Source organism: Sphaerodactylus townsendi, linkage group LG13, assembly GCF_021028975.2.
Source record: "Sphaerodactylus townsendi isolate TG3544 linkage group LG13, MPM_Stown_v2.3, whole genome shotgun sequence".
Taxonomy (NCBI): domain Eukaryota; kingdom Metazoa; phylum Chordata; class Lepidosauria; order Squamata; family Sphaerodactylidae; genus Sphaerodactylus; species Sphaerodactylus townsendi.
The window spans coordinates 57,181,416-57,204,870 of NC_059437.1; the positions used below are offsets into that span (position 1 = coordinate 57,181,416).

A 23,455-nucleotide genomic window follows, 5' to 3' on the forward strand; every position below is an offset into this window, starting at 1 on the left:
ATTGAGTCGTGCCTTGCATTCTCTGTTTTCTCAGAATTTAGAGGGGCTGTCTCAAAAACTCTTTGTAAACAGTTGGGCTGTTTTTTCTTTGTTTCAGATTAAGATAAACCCACTGCATGGGACAGATCCTGGAGAAAGCCACGCCGGAGGAATGATGTGGAGGTCGGAACAACCCGTAAAAATACTGCACGTGCAGACAGATGGAGGCTTTGCCAGAGAGAAGCCCGATGGTGCTGTCCGGGGGGGTCGCTCTGCTTCAGTTGCAGATGACGATGCTCGTGCGAAGTCCACGCCATCTGCAGAAAAAGCCTGTGTTAAAACTGTCAGGGCAACTCTGTTTGAGCATCACGTGCAAAGGCACAAGGTAGCTGCCGAGGACCTTGGAGCTCCACCTCCATCATACCTGACGGATGAGCTTTCTGGGAATTGTAGGACAGGGAAAGCCGCTGGGCCAAAGGCTCCACCCAAGGAGGTGCCCTGGAGGCCACTGGATGTGATGGTAGGTGCTGAAAACCACAGAGAAGCAGCCTCTTTAAATGAGGACCGAGTTCTGCAGGATGCCTCGTGGAAAAAACCCACTGCCAGGGAAAAGTGTGACAACCCCACTCCGAAGCACGTGGTAGACTCCCTGGCATGCCAAAGGATAGAGCCAAGGTATGAAATTCTCCAGACAGTTGGCAAAAGGGCTCAAAGTGAGGCTGTGGCCATGATTTGTGAGGATAAAGCCGTGACGTTGCGAAGCAGAAGGTCCCTCAAGGAGAGGAGAAAACTTGGTGAGAGTTTGGTGGATGCCTCCTGGTCACGCAGCCTGGACCTCAAGGACGACTGCTGGAAAGAGGCTGGCTTCAATTCCAAAACAAAGGAAGCGCAGGAAGCTCCTTCCAAGACAGACGCTTTGCCAGCCTCTCGCACCTCCCAGGGCCTGCAGGCTTCCTGCGAGCCAGGAACAGAGGTTGACAAAAATCAGTTTGGACAGAAGCCCGTCACTGGGAAAGCTTCCTACATCACAATCAGAAACAAAGATTTGAGCACCACAGGTGACAGAGGCTCTGTGATCTCTTCACAACAGGAGAAAGAACTGAGCAAAAGTAAAATGGAAAGATCCCAAGTGCAGAACCGCTTGCCTGAGAATGTTGGGGCTGGACCAGGCAGGACGGACGATGGCGTCGTGGGAGCTCACGGCAGTCCGAGAACAACTTCAAGTTATACAAGCAAGCCAGAAAGCCTGCGCTGTGGAAGCAGAGGTAGCCAGGGGCAAGCGGTGCCCCATCAGAGTGCAGACATGAAAACCTGTGAGCAGAAGGAACCCAAAGGCTTTGGATTAAGGAAATACCCCCCTGCACACCGTGCGCAAGAACCGCTAGATGCTGCAGGACACAGTCCCCAAGAAAACCTGTTGCAGCCGCCAGAGGTGGAAGAGCAAGTGAAGAGGAGCAGTCGTCGTGTTTCTGCTGGGAAGGGGCCGGAAAGATGGCGACGGAAAACGTTGCCTCACGGCATGAGGTTCGAGGGCGTTGGGACCCCGGCTGAAGAAGGTGCGACAGTGCTGATCAGAAGAGACTCCTTGCAACTTCACGAGGGCTTGATGGCGAAGAAAGGCAGGAAGCCCAGATGTGCCGTGGAGCTGAAGGAGGGGGCTCCGGTTTCTCCCAGCAGCCCAGAGGACCGTTTTGAAAACCAGCACTCGCCTTCGAAGCCACCGGGAGCCAATTTTGCTGCTGTGTGCCAGGGTCCAAATGAAGCTGGTGGCGACTCTGGAAAAGAAGTTGCTCACAAAAGCAAACGGATTTCCTCACTGGTAGAAACCACATTGTTTGCTTCGAATGCAGGTCCTGCCAGAAGATCCCACCCGTTGTCAGATCACCAGATCTGTGCTGCCCTTTCAGATATGCCAGGCTCTTTGGACGCGCGTCCTGGCAAGAGCTGGGAGGAAGCAGGAGAAGGAGACGAATCAGGTCTTTGGAAAAAAGGGCCAGTTAAATGCCCAGCAAGCGAGGGGAGAGATGGGAGCTGGCGGTCTCTTGAGAGGCAGGTGGAGGGGGCTCAAGGGAGAATCCTGGGTGTTGATCCTGCCCTGGCTTCCTCCCCGTCTGAGCGGAAGTCTCCTTCCTACCTGAGGCATTCTTACCCAGAGGGTGAGCATGTGGATCAAAGGAAGCACAGTGACTTGGGCTGCAGCGTGCCCAGAGAGAGGACCACCGATAGTTACAGGTCAAGGGTTCTTGACATTGATGCTTTGATGGCCGAGTATAAAGGAGATTCTCTGAAGCCCGCTGTGACTCAGGACCGGAGAAAGGGTGAAGACAGCAACTTGTTTCCTCGGGAGAAGTATAAAAGAAGTTCCTCAGATAAGACGTCTCTCAGTCACAACCAGAAAGATCCACAAGTGCTGGGTGAGTCCCCTGGAAGCCGCGGGCAGGACGCCTACAGTCGGGAAGTCCGCAGGCCCAAGGAGAGATGGGGCAGCTGCAGCCGAGAGCCCAGTTCCTCCAAGGGCAGGGATCAGGAGCTCAGCCCCCCTCCCTGGGGAAGGCCCTCTGCCCTGGGTTTGCCTGCAAATGCAGCTGGCAGCAAGAAGAAAACCTTCATTCTGGACGAGGAGCCGGGAGCAGGTCTCCTCCTGTGGTCCCCAGGTGCCGGCTACGGAGAGCCCGAGGTTCACATCCCTGGTCCCCTCTGCGTGGGTTTAAAAGCCGAGGCCGGCGTCTCTCCTCTTCCCTCCTCAGCACTTGCCGATGGCGTCTCGCAGAAAGGACCGTGCCCCAAACAGCAGGGGACCAAAATGTCTCCAGAGGGTGACTGGCACCACAGGAGCAGCCTAAGCAAGAGGAAGAGCGGCGGAGCCGGAAGCCCCCGCAAGAGCAGTTCTTCCGCAGCACAGAGCCCAGCTGAGTGGGACGCGCCTACCTTGGCAAAGCCCTGGCCAGATTCAACATGTTCCTGCTCTGAAAAAAATCACGCGGCCCAAGCAAGGGACGTCCTGCCCACTGGGCCAGAACCGAGGGGGAGACGGGAGCAGCACAGAGTCCGCCAGAGCCTCCCACCGGAACAAGCAGACAGAGTTCGGCAAAGCAGGCGCAGTGTCTCTCAACAGCGCTCCCTGTTCTGTGAGGAAAGAAAGGTGTGTTCAGAGGAAGAGCTGGGGGCTTGTGGGGAAAGAAGCCAGCGGGGAAGTGGGGGGGGGCAGACTTAGGGCCCTTTGATAAAGCCTCATTTCAGTCCCCACTGACCCCCCTTCCGGGTCATGATGCCCCCACCCCTAGGGTACCCTTTTGGGGGTAGCTGCAGTTGGGCAGGTGCGCTGCTTGGGTTTGACTGAGGGACTCCTGGCATCTGCTGCCCATCACAGGTGTCCCATGGATTGGGGGGACGCAGGCACTGTGAATGTTCTGTCTTGTTCTAAGCACATCCTTCCCCTAGGACCTGGAAAAAGAACGGAGCCGGCCGGACCAAGAGAGCCCAGCAGCCAGAAGTTCTCCACGCCCGGCTCTGCAGCGGAGGAGCCGCAGCTTCCACAGGGACCGGAGAGTGGATCACTGGGCCATGGTAGGCACCTCCTTTCGTTTGCTGGCGCGTCTGTTCTGTGCACCTCAATGGAAGCCTCAGAGTTGCCCGGAAGCAGGCCCTTGCCCCCGCGGTGGAGGAGCGATCCAGGCCCTTGTGTCTGAGCTGGGCTGGTCTCGTGGGGGTCGGCCTCACAGTGTCTTGGCTTGGCGTGGCGGTGGGGGTGCACCGAGGCTTTGAAGCTTGCTGGGGGACGGGGGCCAGTTGCTGCCAGCCTCTTCCCTCTCACAGGTGAGGAGGAGGGGGATAGCGAGGGCCTCTTCCGGCTGGAGTGCCAGTGAGTTGTCTGCTTGCCGAACAGTGGCCCTCAATGTGTGTGTGTGTGGGGGGGGGGGGGGGGGGGGGGGGGGTTGGGGGAAGGGGGGGGGGGGGGGGGGGGGGGGGGGGGGGCTCGTCTCCCATGACCAGTCAGGACATGAATGAATCGACCGTCCGGAGCAGAGGTGTTCGCCCGAGCCCCACTCCGGATGCAAAACGCTTTTGTGTTAGTTGCACTTTGCTTTGGGTGGCCTTGCTGAAGGGTCATGGGTGTTCTGCAGCAGACGCAGGGAGATCTGCCCCCCCCCCCTTTATGGGGCAGAGGAATGGACTGAGGCTTGAACAAGCTCAGGAGCCCAGTAGCTGAACTCCAACGGCTGGAGACAGGCTGGCCGGCACAGGGGAGCCAGGTGTGTGTCTCGCTGTGCTCCGAGTCAAGGCGTCCCCTGGGCAGATGGGCCTGGGTCATTCGGGTCATTCTGGCCCCACAGGCCCTCCAAAAAAGGTGCAGCAAGTGCTGGAGAAAGTGCAGGGGAAAGCAGGTGACCGTGCCTTAGGGGACTGGAGCCCCTTTCCTGAGATTTCCCCCTTAATAATAATTGACACCATTGAGTTAACGTTTGTAAATGAATTGAGAGCATTTGAAGGGAAATGATTAAAACAGGTCCAGAGAGCTGAAAGGCCAGGCTGATACAATGCAGGTTTTGGGGGCAGGACCTATCGTTAGGAATCCTGGACCTCGGGCCTTTTGGGTGTCTAACTCCACCGTGTGGTGACTGGAAGCATTGCTGCCTCAGCTGTTGCAGCAGCGTGGCACAGGAGGGGTGGGAGTTCAGCCTCCAGTGACCCCTGGCCACACGCCACGGCACAGTCTTCCTGTGGTGCATTTGTGGGTTCGGGTGATGCCAGAGAGCTCGCTTGGACGTGGAGGATCCCATGATGGGCAAGATGGGGGGGGGGGAGGAGGGGGCTGCCTTTGAGGAGGCCGGCCTCCCTCCCTCTGGTAGGTTTTCAGAGCCCTGATCAGCTGTACGAAGCTAGACTTGGCCAGCTGCCTGTTGAGCGATTTAGCCTCTGGCACGGAGGCATGAAAACAGCAGTGGGGGATGATGCCAGGGAGGGTCCCTCTTGGAGATTTCTGCCTCGGCTTGGATGTAGGGTATGCCCTGCGTGTTGACGCACAGTCGCCCTCCCCAGCTTTACCACACCTGTTCAGTTCCGTGAGTGCAGAGTTTTTGCAAAGTTTCCTTTAAAACATCATCTCTGAAATGCTGATTGGCCGTGTTTGCAGGCGTTCACAGTAGCCACCTTTTGCCGCAGTGGATCAAGCCAAAGCCTTGACATGGTAGCCATCCAGCAGTTAAGCCCGTAAAGCACTCCTGGTATCAAATTCCAGCTCCTTACGAGCTGATGCCTCATGAGACAGAAGTGCTGTTTTGGGCAGACCAGGGTCTTTTGGTAACCTAAGGACCAGTGAAATTATTGCAAAAGAAGATGTGACGAGGTCTTGGGCTCCCCGTGTCAGAGGCGGGAAGTCTTGTATTCAGCTGCTGGTGGGATTTATAGCCCAAAACAAGAAGGTTTGTTGTTGTTTATTAGTGGTAGGATGTTATAAAGAGAGCTCAGAAAACCCAGTTTTCCCATGTAAGTGACGGTACATTGTAGTGTATAGTTTGAAATGAAACAGAGAATGAACTTACTGCTGTTTGTGTGACAAAACTATGCAGAAGAAGCAATGGGGGGAGGGAGAAAAGGGGGGGGAAGTATTGTTTGAAAATGTATGAAGAAGAAAATTACTATAAACTGTAAAATTCAAATGATACAATAAAAACATTAAAATAAAAAAAAATAGTTTGAAATGAAACCCAAACAAAATACTAGTTGGGGACAATAATAGTGTAGGTTCTAAGAATGCATTATTGGATACGTTTTGGAGATGCTGAAAAAGGAAATAAGGATTTGTATATTCCAAAGAGCTATTGAGGCAATATTGTGCAGTGGTTAGAGTGCTGGACAAGAACCGGTGAGACCAAGGTTGGCATTTCCCTTACCTGCTCACTGGGAGATCATGGGTCCAGAGGCAAAAATGGCGCCCAGGGCAACAACTTCTCCAGCCCCTCCCCGCCTCCTCCACACACCGTCTCTGCCCCCCACTTACTTTAGCGGTGGCGGCAGGCCCGGGCAACCTGGTGGGGCTAGGCCAGTGGTGGCGAACCTTTGGCACTCCAGATGTTATGGACTACAATTCCCATCAGCCCCTGCCAGCATAGCCCATGCTGCCAAGGGTTGTTGGGAATTGTAGTCCATAACATCTGGAGTGCCAAAGGTTCGCCACCATGGGGCTAGGCTGAGGGGCGCCTGGCGGGCCCAAGGCAGGCTGCTCCCCTGGGTGTCCCCCACTGTAGATCACGTGAGGGGTGCCTGCTGGGCCCATGGCAGGCCTGCTGGGCACCCCGCGCGTGATCTATAGTGAGGGACCCCTGGGATCAATTGACCCCCACCCCTTGTCCCTCTGGCAGATACGCCACTGAATGGGTCAGATACCATCTCTCCAGCTAGTGTGATTGTGAGGATAAACTAGTGGGAGGACCGGGCCAAAGATACTTTCCTGGGCTCCAAAGAGTTGGGAACGCAGCCATATTTGAAGCACAAACAGGTAACAGGTGTGAGATGTCGCAAGCATGTTGCCATCCACCTGGCCCCCAAAGTGTCATTCACATGCTCCGTATGTGGCGTGCATGCGTGCAAGCCAGGGCGTTCTGGGGGCGCTGGAGGAAAGCGGAGTGGCCCAGGGCTCTTTTCCTCCTGACCTTTGTGTGCCTTGTTCTGGGTCCCCTGAGTGGGGCCATTTCCCCTGTGAGCCGAGCTGAGCCCCGCTTGCTGGGGTTGGTGGAGGCAGAAAGTGAATTTAATCCCAGCAGGATTTAATCGTTGTGGGAGATTTCCTCTTGGCCAGTATGCCCATGCCATTCCTTGCAAGCACTAATCTGCGTCAGCTGGTTGAGCCTGGAAAATAGGACAGGTGATGCTGTCCCCGCCTCCCCCCCCCCCCCCCGCATCCTTTAGCTGATTGTGGGCAGGTCCTTGCTCCCCCGCAGCCCCACTGTAGGCAAGGCCTGGCCTGAGCAGGCAGGGTCACGTGAGTTCTGGACCCAAAGCCGTCCCAGGGTTTAAAAGCCAAAGTGGCATTTTTGAATTGTGCCCAGTGGAAGCTGGGCAGTTGGGGGAGTGCAGGTTCTTGGTGTGGGTTGTGAGGGAGAGGGTGGGCCTCGGTGGTAGAAGCCCTGCTTGGCTGGTAGAAGGAGCTGGCAGCGGCCGCTCCTGTTAAAAAACCATCAGGCTGGAGGTAACACCTGAGCCCTTGAGGCTGTGCTGGTCCAGTAGAGTCAGTCTTGCCTGCTCGGGCCGGCAGCTGCTCCCTCGGGAGTCTCTCTCACACCCCCAACAGCTTGGTCCTTTTTAGCTGGAGATGCTGGGAACTGGGCCGGGGCCTTGGCACTTGCCGGGCAGCCGCTCCGTGCTGAGCTGCAGACCTCCCACTTCCTGGGGCCCTGGAGAGATGCCGCCCGTCAGAGTGGACAGGTGGAGGGACCTTGAGAGGCCGAGAGGGGCCTGGCTTGGGAGGAGGCCTCTTCCTGGGTTCCTCTCACCCCTCTCTGAGCCCCAGAAGTCGACTTCTGCAGCGGCTGAAGCTTCCACCCAGCCCACCGTCTGTTGACGCTGCTGCCCTGACGCCTCCTGGGTGCCTGTTCAGGTTACTTGAGAGCAGACACGGCTGCTGTATCCCCCCCCCTCCCCCGGGTTGTTTCTGCCAAGAGTCGCAAGGCAGCAGCTGATAAATAATTTGTAGGATTTGCCGCCGGTTCCTGCATCACAATTGCGGCCGGCGCTCCAGGGGCAGAGAAAGAGCCCGTCGTGCTCTCGAATCGCTTGCCCCCCCTCTTGAAGAACCCCCCTCCCGCATGCTTTTCATACTAAGCCTGTTGACCTCGTTGTGGTGTGCAGCTGTGGAGGAAATGAGGTCAGGTGGCCACAACTGCCGCTACAGAAACGGGGCTGCTCTGCCTGCGCTCCCCTGATAGCGTGCTTGTTGGAACCCGTTTTGGCCACTGCAGATGATCGCTGGTTTCCTGCCCCCCTCCCAGCGCCCTCGGTTGGTGGAAATGAGCACCCTTTTGGTCCTGGAGCAGTTGGGGAGTCATATGACCTGTGGGCTGCTCAGATGGAAACAGCCCCACCTGTTAAAGAGACAGGCCGTGTGTGGCATTGCTCTGAATTATTCATATTGCCTTTAATTTCGGTGGTCGGCTTCTAACTGCTCACTAAAGACTCCAGCCAGCAGAGGCTGGGCGGGGGGCTGTCGCTGTCCCTCCCTCCCACTTGGCAAATGGAGTATTATTACTGCCCCAACTTGCTGAAGCCTTTGGAGTGGTTATGGGTGAGTAGAATGCTCTTTCTGCCTCCTCTTCTCTCTCACCATTTGTGGGTCGCTTTCCTTTGAGGGTCGTCTCTGTTTCCGATGCAGGGCTGGGAGGAGAAAGGGGCAACCTGGAATCTGCTTAACCGTGCGGGGTAATAGAAATAGCAGCATTGACTCTCCACTGCTCTTTAAAAAACTAGGTAGCACCTGTTGAGTGGATCTTGTAGTGCTGTTGGGGATCTCCTTGGGGGGGGGCTTTAAAGATCAAAAAGATCCCCCTCCCCCCAGCACAATTTGAACCCTGGCTTGGGGTGGCATAGCTTTATGACACTGTTATGACTTCAGTATATGCCAGCCATTCTGCTCGACTGCCAAGTCTCCGCTCTGCTGCCCTGATCCCGCTTGGTTTTGTTGGCCATCTGGGGTAGCCCGGCCCCCTCATGGCATTGGCGGCCCAACCAGTTTCCAGGGCACACCTGTCTTCTGGTTCTGGCCTGGTCGGCTGTGGGGCTCTGTCAGCTGGGCAACATGGCTGGGTGCGCCGGACCAGTTGGTGGTTTGCTGCAGGAAAGCGCTGGCTGCCAGTCTATCCCCCGTAGCCCTCGCGGAACCAGCCGCCTGCGCCATTTTCTGCCGGCCGCTCATCGGCGCCTGCATGGCCCCGTGTTCACTTTGCTTTCTTCCAGTCGTGCTGCGTTCCTCGCCACAGAAGTGTACTCCAAATGGGCTTCCAGTTTTGGATCAGTCTGGGCTGTTGTAGGGATCGGGTCACAGTGAATGTGTCAGGTTTGAGCTCGAGGAGGAAGCCTTGTCCTGCCCTGGCCGAGGGTCGCGTTGCCTGCTGGGAGCCAGAGGCATCTGCCCACAGATTCTCACCACTCTGCCCAGTTTGCCCAGCTTGTCCTCCTTCCCGTCTGCCCCCTGCTCAGCAGTCTTGCTTTTTCCTTCTGCCTGTGGGTCTGGGAGAGGGAAGCCTCTGGAGCAGGTGGGGCAGAGCCACCTCTCATGCCGGGGCCTCCTGGAGGGTCCTGCTCTCCCCAAGCCCCGCCTCTGGCTCCCCAGGTGCCTCCTCAGGACTTCTGGGCTGGAATCCAGAGGCAGCTCAGTGGGCATCCGGACGGGCTGTCGCCTCTGCCAAGTAAGCTTGGATGCAACAACAGGCCGTTTGCGACTGTAGGTTGCCTTCAAACATTTTGGCACGTGCTGATGTGGAAAGGAATGAAGGCGATCCAAAGGTAGCGCCCTTCCTTCCTTCCTTGCAGAGATGTTTAGCATTGTTTGTTCCCTGCTTGCATAACACCGTAACAAATCAAGGAGCCCTCCCAAGCCCAGGTTGCCCTCCCCGTTCAAAATGAGCTTTTTTCTGCTGTCTGGAGCACAGTGAGAATTTTGAGAGCTGTTACCCAAAAACTTGTTTGCCGCCTCTTGGCAGTCAGTGTTGAGCAAGGGCCTGTTTTAGTGTGTGCATATTTCCTTTCTCTAAACACACCGTATGAGTGTGAGTGGTGAGCTGTTAGTGAAATCTGGATGAGAAGTAATTTTTTCACACAATCCCTGGAGTTGCTTCACAAAGGGACTTTGGGATTTGCCCACCAGAGGGGACCATAGCGCTGCACTTCCCTCAAAGGATACTTGCAACTTTCGTCACCGGTCTGTTCCTGGGACACAGTTCAAGATGCCGTCGCCCACTTGAAGGACTGCCCATGCAGGTAGAGCCAGCTTGTCTTTGCCAGGACCCCTTCCTTCTGGAAAGGCCCATTTGGCTCTTGTGAGAGCCTCAAGTTTTCTTTCTGGAGTAAGAGCATAAGAAAAGAGCCTTGCTGGATCAGACCAGAGTCCATCTAGTCTAGCTCTCTGCTACTCGCAGTGGCCCACCAGGTGCCTTTGGGAGCCCAGATGAAGGAGGTGAAAGCAAGGGCCTTCTGCGGCTGCTGCTACTCCCGAGCACCTGGTCTGCTCAGGTCTTTGTAACCTCAGATCAAGGAGGATCAAGATTGGGAGCCATAGATCGACTTCTCCTCCATAAATCTGTCCAAGCCCTTTTTAAAGCTATCCAGGTTAGTGGCCATCACCACCTCCTGTGGCAGCATATTCCAAACACCAATCACACGTGGCGTGAAGAAGTGTTTCCTTTTATTTCTCTGCTTCAGGTAATTTCCTTAAGCAGAGAGAGATCTGGTAGCACAGATGGTGAGTTTGCCGTGTGTTCCTGAGGAGTAGAAAAGCTCTGTGTAGCTGCAGGTGGAGGCGTGTGATTTTTTTTTTAGCACCCAGTTGCCATATGCACTAGCTCAGAAAGTGTAACAATTAGCAAACTGGAAACTGGATTGAAACCAGTGGTTTGAATCTGTTCCTGTTGGAGCCTGTTGTTTACGCAGCCCTGACTAAAATCACACTTCCAGAGTAAAGCTTCCTCATTTTTCAGCCTCCCGGCTGGGGTCTTGAACTAACAGACCTGAGTGATGGTGTGGTTGGGCGGAAGAGGTCCATTGCGGCTGCAAAAGGGTCCAAGAAGTCTGGGGAGTGGTTTTGGTCCCAGCGGATGGCTCTAGCTCATTCTTTGCTGTATCTTTTCCCTGCCATACCCATTTCCACAAAAAGAACTAAGTGGAATTGTAAATTCATCCGCCTCTAGTACCCAAAACCTTCTTTGTAGCTGAATGGTCCGTGGGGGTCCTGGTACCTGCCTATCATTCTGTTCCCTCCCCCAACACTCCTATTGAATGCAAAATAAATAAAATGCTCTCCTGCAGTTTCCATGCCCCGTGGGGACTCTCTGGTGTCCACATGTGCTGGGGCTGCTTCTCAGCCTGGCAGACATGGCAGGAGCGGCGTCTCCCTGGCTGACCTGCCCAACTGTGCAACACACTGCTCTGGGAAGCCTGCCTGGGGGACTTGAGGACCAAACCCTTAGGAACTATATTGTTATGGACTACAATTCCCATCATGGCCAATGCTGGCAGGGGTTGATGGGAATTGTAGTCCATAACATCTGGAGTGCCAAAGGTTCGCCACCACGGGCCCTAGAAGCATGAAGCGGCTGCAGACAGGTCCACTTCTATGGCAGGGGGAGGTTGCTGTGGCAGCGGCAGCTTCGAGTGGCCAGTTTCATCAGGGGGTTTGCTGTGGGCGGAAGGGGCTGCAACGGAAAGAGTGCAGCGGTGGCACACTGGAGGCAGATCCAAGCAGGGGGCCCAAGCTAGGACCTCCCAGGGGGGCTGAGTTCGTGGGGATCCAGGTGCCCGGCCCTGAGAGGTGGCTGAGTGTGGCTACGGCTGTCAGGTACGGCAGTGAGCTGGGTGGGGCTGCTGTAGTCGAAGGGCAGGTGGGAAGACCCTGCCAGCTTCCTCCCTCCCCAATTGCAAGTGGAGCACTAGGGATGAGGCCCTTCCCAGCACCCGGGAGGCAGAAGCGGTGTCCTTTCGCCACATCACCACTGGCTGCATTTAGTCCTTTAGGTGGAAAGATGAGGAAGGCGCGACTGGGTTTTGGCCTTTGGGTGGGGGGACGGGACGGCTGCCCTCCTCAGCTCCAGTTTCCTGGGGCCCCAGTCCATTTCTGTTGAGCAAATAGCTGCGTCCCATTTTTGTTTGCCTACTGCTCTGTTTGGTGTGGGATGTCTCGCTCCCCTGCTCCCCCGCCCTGCCTTGTATGATGATGCATCTTTGCATGACAGATATTTATAATTTCAAGGCTGGTGTCCCTCTGTTGTTGTTGTTGTTGTTGACTGCAGTGAGCTGCTGCTCTCTGTTCATGCGTTTATAAATAAGTATGAAAAATGCTCAGGCGGGCACAGGGGTGACCCCGGGTGGAGCTGGGCTGGGGCTGGCCAGCAACCCCCAGCTCCTCCTTCTTCCTTGGACCCACCTTTCTTAGGGGTCCTGGTTCAGCTCCCAGGTGCCTGCAGACCCTCAACATGGGGCGGAGAAGGGGGTGCTCTTCTCTTCTCCAGCCTCCACCTTCCCAGGCCCTGTCTCGCCCGCCCACACAGCCGTCCTGTTTCTGCCCACTTCCTTCACGTGTGATAGTCAGACTGACAAAGGGAAGTTTGGGGGCTCTCAAAAGCTCATGCCCAAAAGCCTTCTTGGTCTCTCAGGTGCTCCTGGGCTTGAATCTAGCTGGATTGAAGGGCATCCCAACCATTTGCATCCTGCACCTGGGCTTGCGAGATGCTGGGCCAGAGAAGTCCCTCCTCGCCTCTTCCGCAGATTCATCGTGCCAGAAAAATCCACAGGCAGCTCACCGGAGCTTCTGCCACCATCATTCTGTGACCGGAAAGTGTCCGAGTGTTGGACCTGCTGGTTCTCCTCCACTTCTGCCCTGGAGGGTCCTTCTGGCCTCTGGGGTGCCATCAGAGGCCCTCGGGCGGCCATGCTGCCCTTGTGTTATGGCCGGGCTGTACGTGAGAGTTCCTCGTGCACTTTTTTGTAGATGTGCCTTGGGAGAACAGTGCTAAGGTGCATAATGCAGCCGAGAATCCCTGCAAGCTGCCTGGGAGGGAGATTTCTGGGGAACCAAAATATAGTTTCCACTGAGCCCTTAAGAGGAAGAGCCAAGATGGGCACAAACAAAAGCACAACATTTGAAGGAGAGCCTCAGAGCCCGGTCTCTTTTCCTGATGACCAGCAAACAGTTTGTTCTTTCCTGCGTGGTCCTGCTTGGCCAGTTGAGGCCACAGACGGAGCCCTTCCATCAGGGAGGCTTCTGATAAAACTGGGCCTTCCTTCCCTGGGGAATCTTTTATAAGGAGCCTGCTGCCGGGGGTCGAGAACAGGCCTGGCCTCCTCCCGCGTGCCCCAAGGCTCTGGCCTTCGTTGGAAGCTCCTTTCTCCCCTCTCCCAACAGAAAACAGAGGGTGGCATTAACTCGCCCAGTGGGTGGGGGAGGAACAATTCCGCTGGGTGGTTCCCATCACTCCCTTGGCTGATTGTGTGCAGGGCAGACTTGGCTCTTCTGGCCCCCTGAATTGTTCCCAGCAAGTTCTCAGGAAGTGGAGCTGGCAGGTGTTTCCTGACTCACCCGTTCCGGGTGTTGGTGTTCCTGGGAACGGAGCGCAGATTTGGAGCCACTTCTCTTGAATAATGCTTGGCTGCCATTTTATGTACTTGTTTCTGTTTCGCTTTTGCCCCAAAGGCCCTGAGCACCTCCTTACTGTATCTGCATCCTGCTTTTCAACTTTACAGCAATGAAAAATGCACTTTCAAATTCCTTTTCCCAGGCACCTTCTCTCTCGGTTCCACGTTGGTTCCTCCATTGAGAGACCTGCTCATGACTTGTGCTTCATTGGGTAGCGCTGCAGGTTTTTCAGGAAGGCCCTCGGGGCCCCTCCGTGACCAGGCTGGTCTTTCTGCCGTGGCTTCTTATCGTGCGGTGGTGGGAGAGTCCACGACAGGAGAGGGACCAGAGGCTGCCTTTTCCCACCCTCCCATCTCCTTAAATCCAGTAGCCCTGCAGAACTGGCCTTCTTCCCTACTGGAACCCCGATAGGGTCCTTTGGCTGCCCCACTGGGATCACTGGGGGAAGCTGAGGGCCAGCCTTGGTTGGGCAAAGGTGCCAGGCTCGCATTCAGGACGTCAGGCCCGTGTTGCACTTTGGGGTGGTGGTTTATCTCTTTTGTGTGGTGGTTTATCTCTTGTTCTCTGGGGTGTTCTCTGTTTCAGTTTACCAAAGAGATTTCAGTCTGGCTGCAGGACAAAGTCCTTTTACAGTACGGCTGGCCCCACTGCACCCTTTCTGTCCTGCTGGGTGGCTTCGGACTGGCTGAGCTCTGTGCCGGGGGGTGGGGGGTGGTGGATTACTTTACAGGTGGGCACAGCTGAGGCAGTTTGGGGTGGGCTGGACCCCCAGGCGTTGACAAGCAGAGAGCCCCCAGGAATCATGGGACTGTTTGGACTTTCCCCTCCGCCCTGTCAGTCTCCCCTGCGTCAACTCTTGGGGGTTTGGAGAAGCCCACTTTTCGACGGCCCCGTCTTTGGCTCTCTGTCACGGGCTCTCGGACAGGATCCGTGTCTTCCTCAGGCCACACGCTGCTTTGTCATTGGGCAGCCTGGCGTCGTTGCTGGTCTGGCCATGACAGGGGCCGGCCGGAGGAGGAGTAGGAGTTGTTGTTGTTGTTGTTGTTGTTTGGATTTATATCCCCCCTTTCTCTCCTGTAGGAGACTCAAAGGGGCTGACAATCTCTTTGCCCTTCCCCCCTCACAACAAACACCCTGTGAGGTAGGTGGGGCTGAGAGAGCTCCGAGAAGCTGTGACTAGCCCAAGGTCACCCAGCTGGCGTGTGTGGGAGTGCACAAGCTAATCTGAATTCCCCAGATAAGCCTCCACAGCTCAGGCGGCAGAGCTGGGAATCCAACCCGGTTCCTCCAGATTAGATACATGAGCTCTTAACCTCCTACGCCACTGCTGCTCCTTGCTTGGAGAGCAGGTTGGTCTGCTGTCTTCTTGTTAGTTGGTTTGTTCTGGGTGGGGGCCTGTGTGGGAATCCTTGAGGCCCGTGATGGAAGGAACAGTGGGATCTAAGTCTCGTCAGCATCAGTGGTTTCCAAGGGTAGCCCTGTTGGTCTGCAGTAGAGGAGACAGATTCGGGTCCAGGGACACCTTAGAAGCAAATGTGAGTTTTGTTGGAATTTATGAGGGCCAGGTCTCCCTTCATCAGATACCAGCCTTGAATCCAGCTGTTCAGTAGAGATGGACACATTTTATTTGGTTATCCTGGTTTCTGCCAGGAGGGGGGGGGGGCTGTGGCTAGGGAAAGCCCCCAGCAGAGAGACGGCTTCTAAATATCCTCAGGGACTCAGTGTTGTAACCTGATTTCAGGTCGCCGAAGTATTTTTCAGTGATGCCTTCAGTCTGCTATGGGGGGGGGGGGGGATACGGGTGGGCACATGCGCTGTTGACGCAGGAGGAGACGGGGGCTTCCAAGCACCTGTTCTTCTGGGGTGAAGCGCCGCACTGCCTGGCGTGCTATTTTTAAACTGCCTCCGGCCAAACCAACTGGCTAGAATGAAGTAATCTTTCTAATAAATGTGAGCCAGGCTCCCTCGTTGTGGAATGTGCGGCTTTCCCAGCCTTACAAGGGAAAACTGAGGAGGCTTCCACCTCCTTTGATGCTCGGAGTGCCAGAGCCAGGTAATTGGGCCAGGCGCAGGCCCTGGCGGAGGCCAGGATCCCCGCCCTCAGTCAGCGAGCTACCAAAATACAGCCTCCATGTACACTTTCCCACTCGCAGGTGAAATGTCAGGCCAGCACCTCCGCAAGGGAAAGACGGGCTCCCCGGGGCACCTTCACTTATTTTTCCTGCCCTTTCTTGCCCCGGCATCCCCCGATCCAGACTGCCTTTAGTGGCCAGGCTGGGAGTAGAAGCCGTCCTCTGACACAGGTGTCGTGTTCATGCGGGGTCCATTGTCAGTAAAACTACTCTGCTGCCAAATCATTTTGTAGCACATGGAGAGGAAGGGAAGGCTGGAAATCTAAATACGTAAATAAATAAAACCATTCACGTCAGACTTGCCGAGAGCCGTTTGTCCGATCACCCAGTTAGGAGTATTTGTGAGTGCTCAAACAAAGTCCTTCCGCATGCAGGAAGAGGGTTAATTCTTATTTTTTTCTGTGTTTGGACCACTGAGGCCCCCCCAAGGAGGCAAATGAACAAAACAGCTCCATGTGCCTGGCTCCCCACGTTCGTCTCTCAGGTTACGCAGAATTCAGCCGTCTGTTTTTAGCACATTTTCCAAGCTTTGTAAAGATTATTGTCATGCGCAGATCTGAAAGCAGTGACTTGTAATGGGGAAAGTGAAATATTGGGTTTTACCACAGTCTATTCACACAAACGGGTTCTTGTCATTGCTGCGGAGCCCCCCACCCACACCCCAGGAGCCTGAACATTTTCACATTTTCACATGTGCAGTGTGCGTCTCTGTACCACTGTTGTGCAGAGGTGGGCAAAGCAGTGTGAACTTTTCCTTGTCAAAGTGCTCTGCATTTGGGAGTGGTAAGCGGCCGTCTCTGAAGCAGCCGTCCAGGTAGGGTAGACAGCCCACCCCAGTTCCGCAGTGCTGGAACACAAGGTGATTTCTTCCGTGTTCAGTTTCTCTTCTCTCGATTTGCAAAGTTCTTGTGAGACGCTGTGCAAGAGAGGTTCAGTGGTAGTCTTGGAGTATTTTTTGAGGAGGTCACCTGAGTCTGAGAGCAGATAACGAGAAAAACCCGTTTGTTCAAAGCTTGTGCCCTGGCAGTACAAGACACCTGATAGTCCCCGGCCCTACTTTGAAAACACAGTTTTTCCAGGAGGGTTTCTTTCACGCACTGTGCCTGGCACCAGCCTGTTCTCCTCTGACCTACCACAAAACTGGCTGTTTGCAAAATGGAAGACAACACAGTGGCGCTGTTGGAACTCTAGAAAATCTAGGGACTGGTTATTCCCAAAGGGTGTTCCTGGTTCCAGCAAAGGATGGGTTGTGGGATTTCTGGGCTGTGTGGCCATGGTCTGATAGATCTTGTTCCTAACGTTAGGAACAAGATCAACCAGAGCACGGCCAAACAGCCCGGAAAGCCCACAACAACCAGTTGAGTCCAGCTGCAAAAGCCTTCGACAACACGATGGGTATTGGGTTTGCTGTACAAGGAGCCAACATTGTTCACTGAGCAACTGAAGGGGTCCAGAGTGCTGTGCTCAGTCTGTCTGAGAATGGAGGCCACTGGATTGCCAGTGTGGCCGAAGACTTGGGTCCGGAATGCCTTGGCCTGGTTGAGCACCACTGGGCGGTGGAATTAGTTGTAGGCAGATTCAGGTTGTGATAACTATCTCTCTGCCAGTGGCACAGCAACACACATTGTGTATTCCCCACCATTGATGTGAATGCCGAAGCCCAGGTGTCTGATGCTCCTGTACCAGAGTGGCAGAGGCACACCTGATTATGTTCCCTAGTGGCATCCCCTTGGCAGACATCTCTGGAGGAAGATATTTAGGAGAAATGGTAAATATTTCCCAAAGGTGGAGACAAAACGTTTCAGGTGTCTGGCCTCCCTTTCCTGGGGCTTCGTTGGTTATACTTTATACGCTGTGTAATGCACAGGATTCCACATATCTACTTAGCAGGCCACTAACAAAGATTTCCTCACCCATCTATGGAAAGTGTCGCTGGACAAAACCTGCTCCCCAGAGTCTTGTGTGAAGCGCAGGGCACACAGGAAAAGATGGTGCCTGCCCTTTCCTGCTAAACTGGGGCAGGTGACCCCTTTGGACTCTTCCATTCTGCAAATGCAAAGAGAGCATCCTTTCTTATTTCTAGGTGGCGTAGAATTGGGAAAACGGGCAGGGTGGCTTCTCTTGCAATCGACCTAGAAGGATTGTGGGAGCCACAAGGAGTGGATTCCTGTTAAGGCACAGCAGGGTTTTGCGTTCCATGTTCACTTTAAACTGAATTAAATTCTGTGGTCTTGGTTTCGGGATGGGTTGTGTTAATTATTGCATAATTCGACCCATTCCAATTCCTTCCCTACCTTTAACTGCAATGCGGTGACCCAAAGCCCGGCTTCAGCACACATTGTCACTCGCCTGTCCCCAGTTGTGGCCAACTTATCATGCCAACAAGGTGTTTATGGACCTACAGAATTTACCCATCAGTGCCTGCTAGCATGACTGAGTGACCCCGGCTGGCAGGGGCTGATGAGAACTCTCGTCCATGAACATCTGGATTTTATAGATTGGCGACGCACTACCTATCCTCCTACTGGCACTTTATCCTTGCAGGGGACGGGTTAGGAAACAGAACAACATGTGACTGGCCAAGATCATCCAAGTGGGCCGTGCCACGCATCACAGTCCACGCAGGGCATTCCTCCTTTTGGTTCCTGAAACTGTTCCCATTTTTCCCAGATTTCATGGATAATTAAGAATACCCCTCCCTTTTGCACCCCTTTAACCTTCGAATAATTAATTTTCACACTTGTGAGGCTCAAGAGCAGCAGTGGCGTAGGAGGTTAAGAGCTCGTGTATCTAATCTGGAGGAACCGGGTTTGATTCCCAGCTCTGCCGCCTGAGCTGTGGAGGCTTATCTGGGGAATTCAGATTTGCCTGGGCACTCCCACACACACCAGCTGGGTGACCTTGGGCTAGTCATAGCTTCTCGGAGCTCTCTCAGCCCCACCTATCTCACAGGGTGTTTGTTGTGAGGGGGGGAGGGCAAGGAGATTGTCAGCCCCTTTGAGTCTCCTGCAGGAGAGAAAGGGGGGATATAAATCCAAACTCCTCCCCCTCCTCCTCCTCCTCCTCCTCCTCTTCCTCCTCCTCCTCCTCCTCCTCCTCCTCCTTCTTCTTCTTCTTCTTCTTCTTCTTCAGATTGTTCAAAACCTCCTTGTGTCTATCCTGTTTGCTTCATATGCTCCCATGATTAGTCAAAAATGGAGCTTGAACGGCCTGTACGTGCAGACCTGGCATTCAAATGTCAGCCACACGCCTGGAGTGAGTTTTCTACTCACCTGTGATTCAGAAAGGATAACCCATCATTTTTTCGGTTATCAAACTGCTGTTTTTGTTCTCCTTGTGCAAGTGCCTATTTCCTCTTGAGTGGTTTCTGTAATGTTCCTGTTTCATTATTGTACATCTTCCATTTAGCGATAAAAATGAATTTTCTGCTGCCTCTTTCTATGCAGTGTTGACATTTTCTCCCTCTATATCTAAATTCTAGTGTCTCGTGTAGCTTCCAAGGTGTTCTCGTACAAAGTATCTGATAGTTTTGAAACTGGCAAATGTTCTAGCTGGCTGTGGAAACAAGCTAAAGGCCAATTAGTTTCTCAGGGTTTCCTGTTTTGGAATGCAGTCATTTCCAGATTATTAACCCCAGGACTAAAGTCAAGGCAGTGATGTTTGCCCAAAGGAGACCTTGATGAAAAGTCTGTTTCCTTCCTGGTGGCTGCGAAGTTCAGCCTTTAAGCAAAGCGTCTCCCAGTCTTCATCTCTCCTCTTGAGGAAAGCAGGGATTGTTCCAAGGATGCTTTAAGGATGTCAGTTGAAGAGATTGCAAATGGATTGTGACTGGAACACATTTGCAGTTTGAGTAAGCTTGCTTGCCCCTCTGTAATGCAAGCTTTGCATGTTTCTAAATGTCATATAAATATTTTGTTGGGATGATTTAAACAAGGCGAGCACAAAACAGAAATGTCTGTGTTCTGTTGCCTCTCTTGATCTTCCAGTCTGCGTTGAAGTAGACAGAACTGTTGTGCCCGATCCCACCCTCTGCACACACCTACCCCACGCTCAGTTGGACCCACCCTCATGGAAGGAGAGAAGATCTTCCAAGTGGAAGTCCCAACACAAGAACTTTGTATTGAGAGTTAATGATTGCTCAAGGAAATGTTTGTCATGTGGCAACTGTGAAGTCAACACTGGCTTAGGGAGGTCCTGCCAGCCACCAAGTAACCATCAGATAGTAGAAGAGGAGGAGGAGTTTGGATTTCATTCCCTGCCTTTATCTCCTGTAAGGAGACTCAAGGGGGCCTACAAACTCCTTTCCCTTCCTTTCCCCACAGCAGACACCTTGTGAGGCAGGTGGGGCTGAGAGAGTTCGGAGAGAACTGTGATTAGCCCAAGGTCATCCCGCAAGCTTTGTGTGGAGGAGCAGGGAAACAAATCCGGTTCACCAGTGGAGAGTCTGCCGCTCATGTCAAGAAGTTCTCCAGATTAGAGTCCACCAGCTGTTAACCACTGCACTGCGCTGGCTCTAGTAAATAATTGAAGACACCCAAAGGACTATGGCTGGACTTGACCTTTTGCTTGAGGGGTGACAACCTGAACTCTCGCACGGTTCGCTCCCCCACCCCCATCTTTCTGCATCACCCATTGGTAGTCGCCATTCTTGTCTCAATGGAAATGGCTGAGTCCCATTCCCCTTGGGAGCCAGAGCTACTGACAGCAAGACTGCTCTTCTGTGCGGGTCCCCCTTGTCAGGACTCCTCCTGCCCTCTGCAGCCCCATTCCAGGAGGCGCGGGAGCGAGGGTTGGGCTTCCTTTTTGCAAAGCCAGGGCAAGTCCAGAGTTATCTCTTGGCAGCTGCTCTGCTGTATCCTGAGCTTCTTTGAGAGGAGCTTAGTGAACAGTAATGGCTGACCCCGGGGGTCACGTGAGGGCAGCCAGCTTCAGCTCGCAAGGGGAGGGCCAGCCCAGCCGATTGGACTGCCCCATGATCCCCCAGCTTCCTTTGCAACGCCTTCCCTTATTCACAGTGGGCTGGCTCACTTCAATCCGCAACCTGTGATAGACTTCCAAAAGCCTTGGTCGTTTCTGGCTGTGAATGGTGTAGCTGTGACCTTGGCTAACCTTGGCCGGCCTGCATCTTGTCCCTTCGGATCCTGAGTTGGCTCCCACTTCCTGGGTGTAGTTCCAGGGGAAAGAGCACTCAGCCAGGTCTTTTTTTTTTGGGGGGGGGGGGGGGGGTGTGGCTGAATATGCTAGCAATGCTCAATGCGGGCAAGGAGGGCAGGATTTGCCCAGGACGGAGGGAGATGCTTTGCCGAACGGTTCTGCCGGACGGTTTTTAAAGCTGCTGGCTGTGGTCACCCCGGCCGAGGAGGCAGACCCAGAGGAAGCCAAGTGCTGGCAGGCGAGGGTTAAAAAATTGCCGTTTCCACGTGACAGATATGCAAACTGTGAATCATTCCAGTGGATCTGCTCCACTCTTCCTGCCCAGTCACCAGGCAGATGCTGTTCCCTCCGTTGCCATGACGACCTTGCCTGTACTATAATCAAGCCCGGCCCAGACTCTTCCTTGGAAAGACCTCTGCGCGCGCCCGCCGGGCTCTTTCACCTAGCAGCTCATTGTGTTCCTTCCTGCAGGAGAGCTGAAGGGGGCAGAGGCGGCTCTTTGGCCCCACTCCGTGGCCCCTCCGCTGCTTCCGAGCACCCTGGGGGCAGCCAGCCAGCGCCTGGGGAGGATGCCTGATAGCGGCACCCAGGCAGAGGGGGACTGACTTCCTGAAAAGCCCCCCTCCCCCAAAGCCATTCAGAAGAATTTTTGGCTGCAAGTCAACAGCAAGCCCGGTCTTGAAGGCGGCCAACTTCACCTTCTTTCCAGGACTCTCTCTCTCTCTCTCTCTCTGGATTTACTTGGCTCCGGAAATGAAGGGACGTGGCGGTGGAGCGGAGGATTCCGGGCGCCCTGCAGTGACCGGCTGGCGACACCTGGCTTTGCAGGACTGCATCTCACCGGAGGTCGTAATGGCACACCGAGCAATCCGCCCATAGGAGGGCTTTGGAGCGGCCGGCCGTGTGCGCCACTGCCTCGGAAACCCTGCCGGGGAGAAGACGGAGAGTTCCTGCACAGCAAACTTCTGGCTTCCTTGCTGAGGCTGTGCTGGAGCAAGCGAGAGACAGGATGCTCCCCTGCTCTGGAAACACGCCCGGGGGGCTCTGTTTTTGGTCCCAGATGTATTTTTATATGGCAGATTTGGCTAATTGGCAAGCCTGCAACTGAGCAAGAGACTGCTTATTTTTGTGTACTTGTAAATCCCATGTTCCCCCTCCATCTCAGTGACTCTAGACCTGAAGAATGTTTTAGAAGTTCGGTGGTCACAGGCAGGTGGCCGTGAAGTTCTTGGTCTGTTCCGTACCACCACGAGACTCGTTTTTGTCTCCCACGGCCATGGATTACCTCGGAGACAAGCTGACGGTGGCCCAGACGCACATGACCCACTGGGTGGGATCGATGCGAAGGTCCTTGCAGGAGGCTCTGAATTTGGTCACGACTGCAGTTGCCCATGAACGGACCACTGGGGAGGGGGCGAGCAGAGCCCCCTTCAAGCGCACCTCCTCATTCCGGCACTTTGCCTCCCGCAGCAGAGAGTCCTTCCGGAGGTTTTCGGTGCGGAGTCATCAGAGGCTTTCTTCGCTGAGGAAGAGGCAAGCCGGCTCGGAGCAGCCTGACCTTGTAAGCGTCTTTCTACCTGGGGACGACTGATGTGGAGTGAGCCAGGATTGCTCTGTGTGTGGCCCTCTGCGCTTGTGGGGCAGCTGGTGTCCCCGTGTCTGTGTGCACCTGGGCTCAGCCAGCTGGGAAGGAGGAAAAGCAACATTTCAAGCCCCCCTCCCTGGCCCAGATTCTTTGGGGGTGGCTTGTCTTATCAGTAGCCCAGCTGCCAAAGAATGCCAGTATCCAGGTGGGGTTATGAGGCTAAGGAGATAATTACCTGTGGGTTGTTTCAAAAAGGAGAAGTTCTGGTCTACACAGAAGTTTCATCTTCCTCTCCTTTCTCCATGATTGCCAGATAAGGCTGCAGGGAACTCTGTGTATGCCCAAGCATTCTCTCTGCCATGATTCAGGGTTGTCAGGTGGCATTGGAGTTCGGGCCTTGGCGCGTCACGGCCATTCAGCCCGGATCTCTTCTAGGTGCAGAATGTGGATCCCTTCTGTAAGGACCTGTGGTGCGAGAGCATGCTGCCATGCCGACGGTGTGGTTTGCAGTGAGCTGTCCTGTTGCCGTGAGGGCATGGCCCGGCTATCCAGGACATGTGCCTTGTTAAAGCAGCGTGACTATGCTCTGTGTCTCGGGGCTTGGTCTGCAGGCTTGCTGACATGTGCCAGAGGACGGGGAGGTAAATGCCTGCCCTTGTCAGCCCGCAAGGAGGCCATTCCACAGGGATGACTCAGCCAGCTGAGCGAGCTGCATCTTGGGGTGGTCTGGTCTGGTGCCCCACGTCCCTGTTCCTCTTTCGGAAGCTGCTTCGCACGGCCCCAGTTCTGTCTTAATTCACCTTTTCCATATTTACAAGTCAGACGTTGTGTCCCTTGTGTGGCGCTTCTTTTTGAAAACATCTTCCAGCAGTTAAAAACCAGAGTGCACGCGAGCTCCATTTTCGGAGCCTCTTCCCTTGCACCAAGGTATGAATGCAGACAGCCCAGAGTACAGTAGGGAAGACTCAGCAGGGACTTCAGGAGAAAGGAGGGATTATACGTCCCAGGAAATAGTTGCACATGGTATGCTCCGGCCGAGTTTCAGGGCGCACAGAATATTCCCTCCTTCATTCCAGAGCCGTGCATGAAGGTGGCCCCAGGAAATGCTCTTGGGCTGCCTGCTATGGCATCCTGGTCCCTAGAAGTCATGCAGTGCGTTCATTGATAAGTGCAGGTGTACATGTGCCTCGAGGGCAGCTGCCTGGCCCTTCCTTGTGTCCCAGCACCCAACAGCCTCTGTGGACCTGGGAATCCTTGTAAGGCCTT

At 54.6% G+C, this 23,455-nt stretch overlaps 1 protein-coding gene across 2 annotated transcripts in view; it reads left to right on the forward strand.

Annotated features, from left to right (window-relative positions):
- KIAA1671 (KIAA1671 ortholog) overlaps positions 1-23,455 on the forward strand; it is a 79,351-nt gene that overhangs the window by 32,509 nt on the left and 23,387 nt on the right. For both annotated transcript variants that reach the window (XM_048514883.1, XM_048514882.1), the window contains exons 5-6: positions 98-3,121; positions 3,421-3,546. In XM_048514883.1, coding sequence (XP_048370840.1) covers positions 98-3,121; positions 3,421-3,546 — 3,150 coding nt within the window. The remainder of the gene's footprint in view (positions 1-97; positions 3,122-3,420; positions 3,547-23,455) is intronic.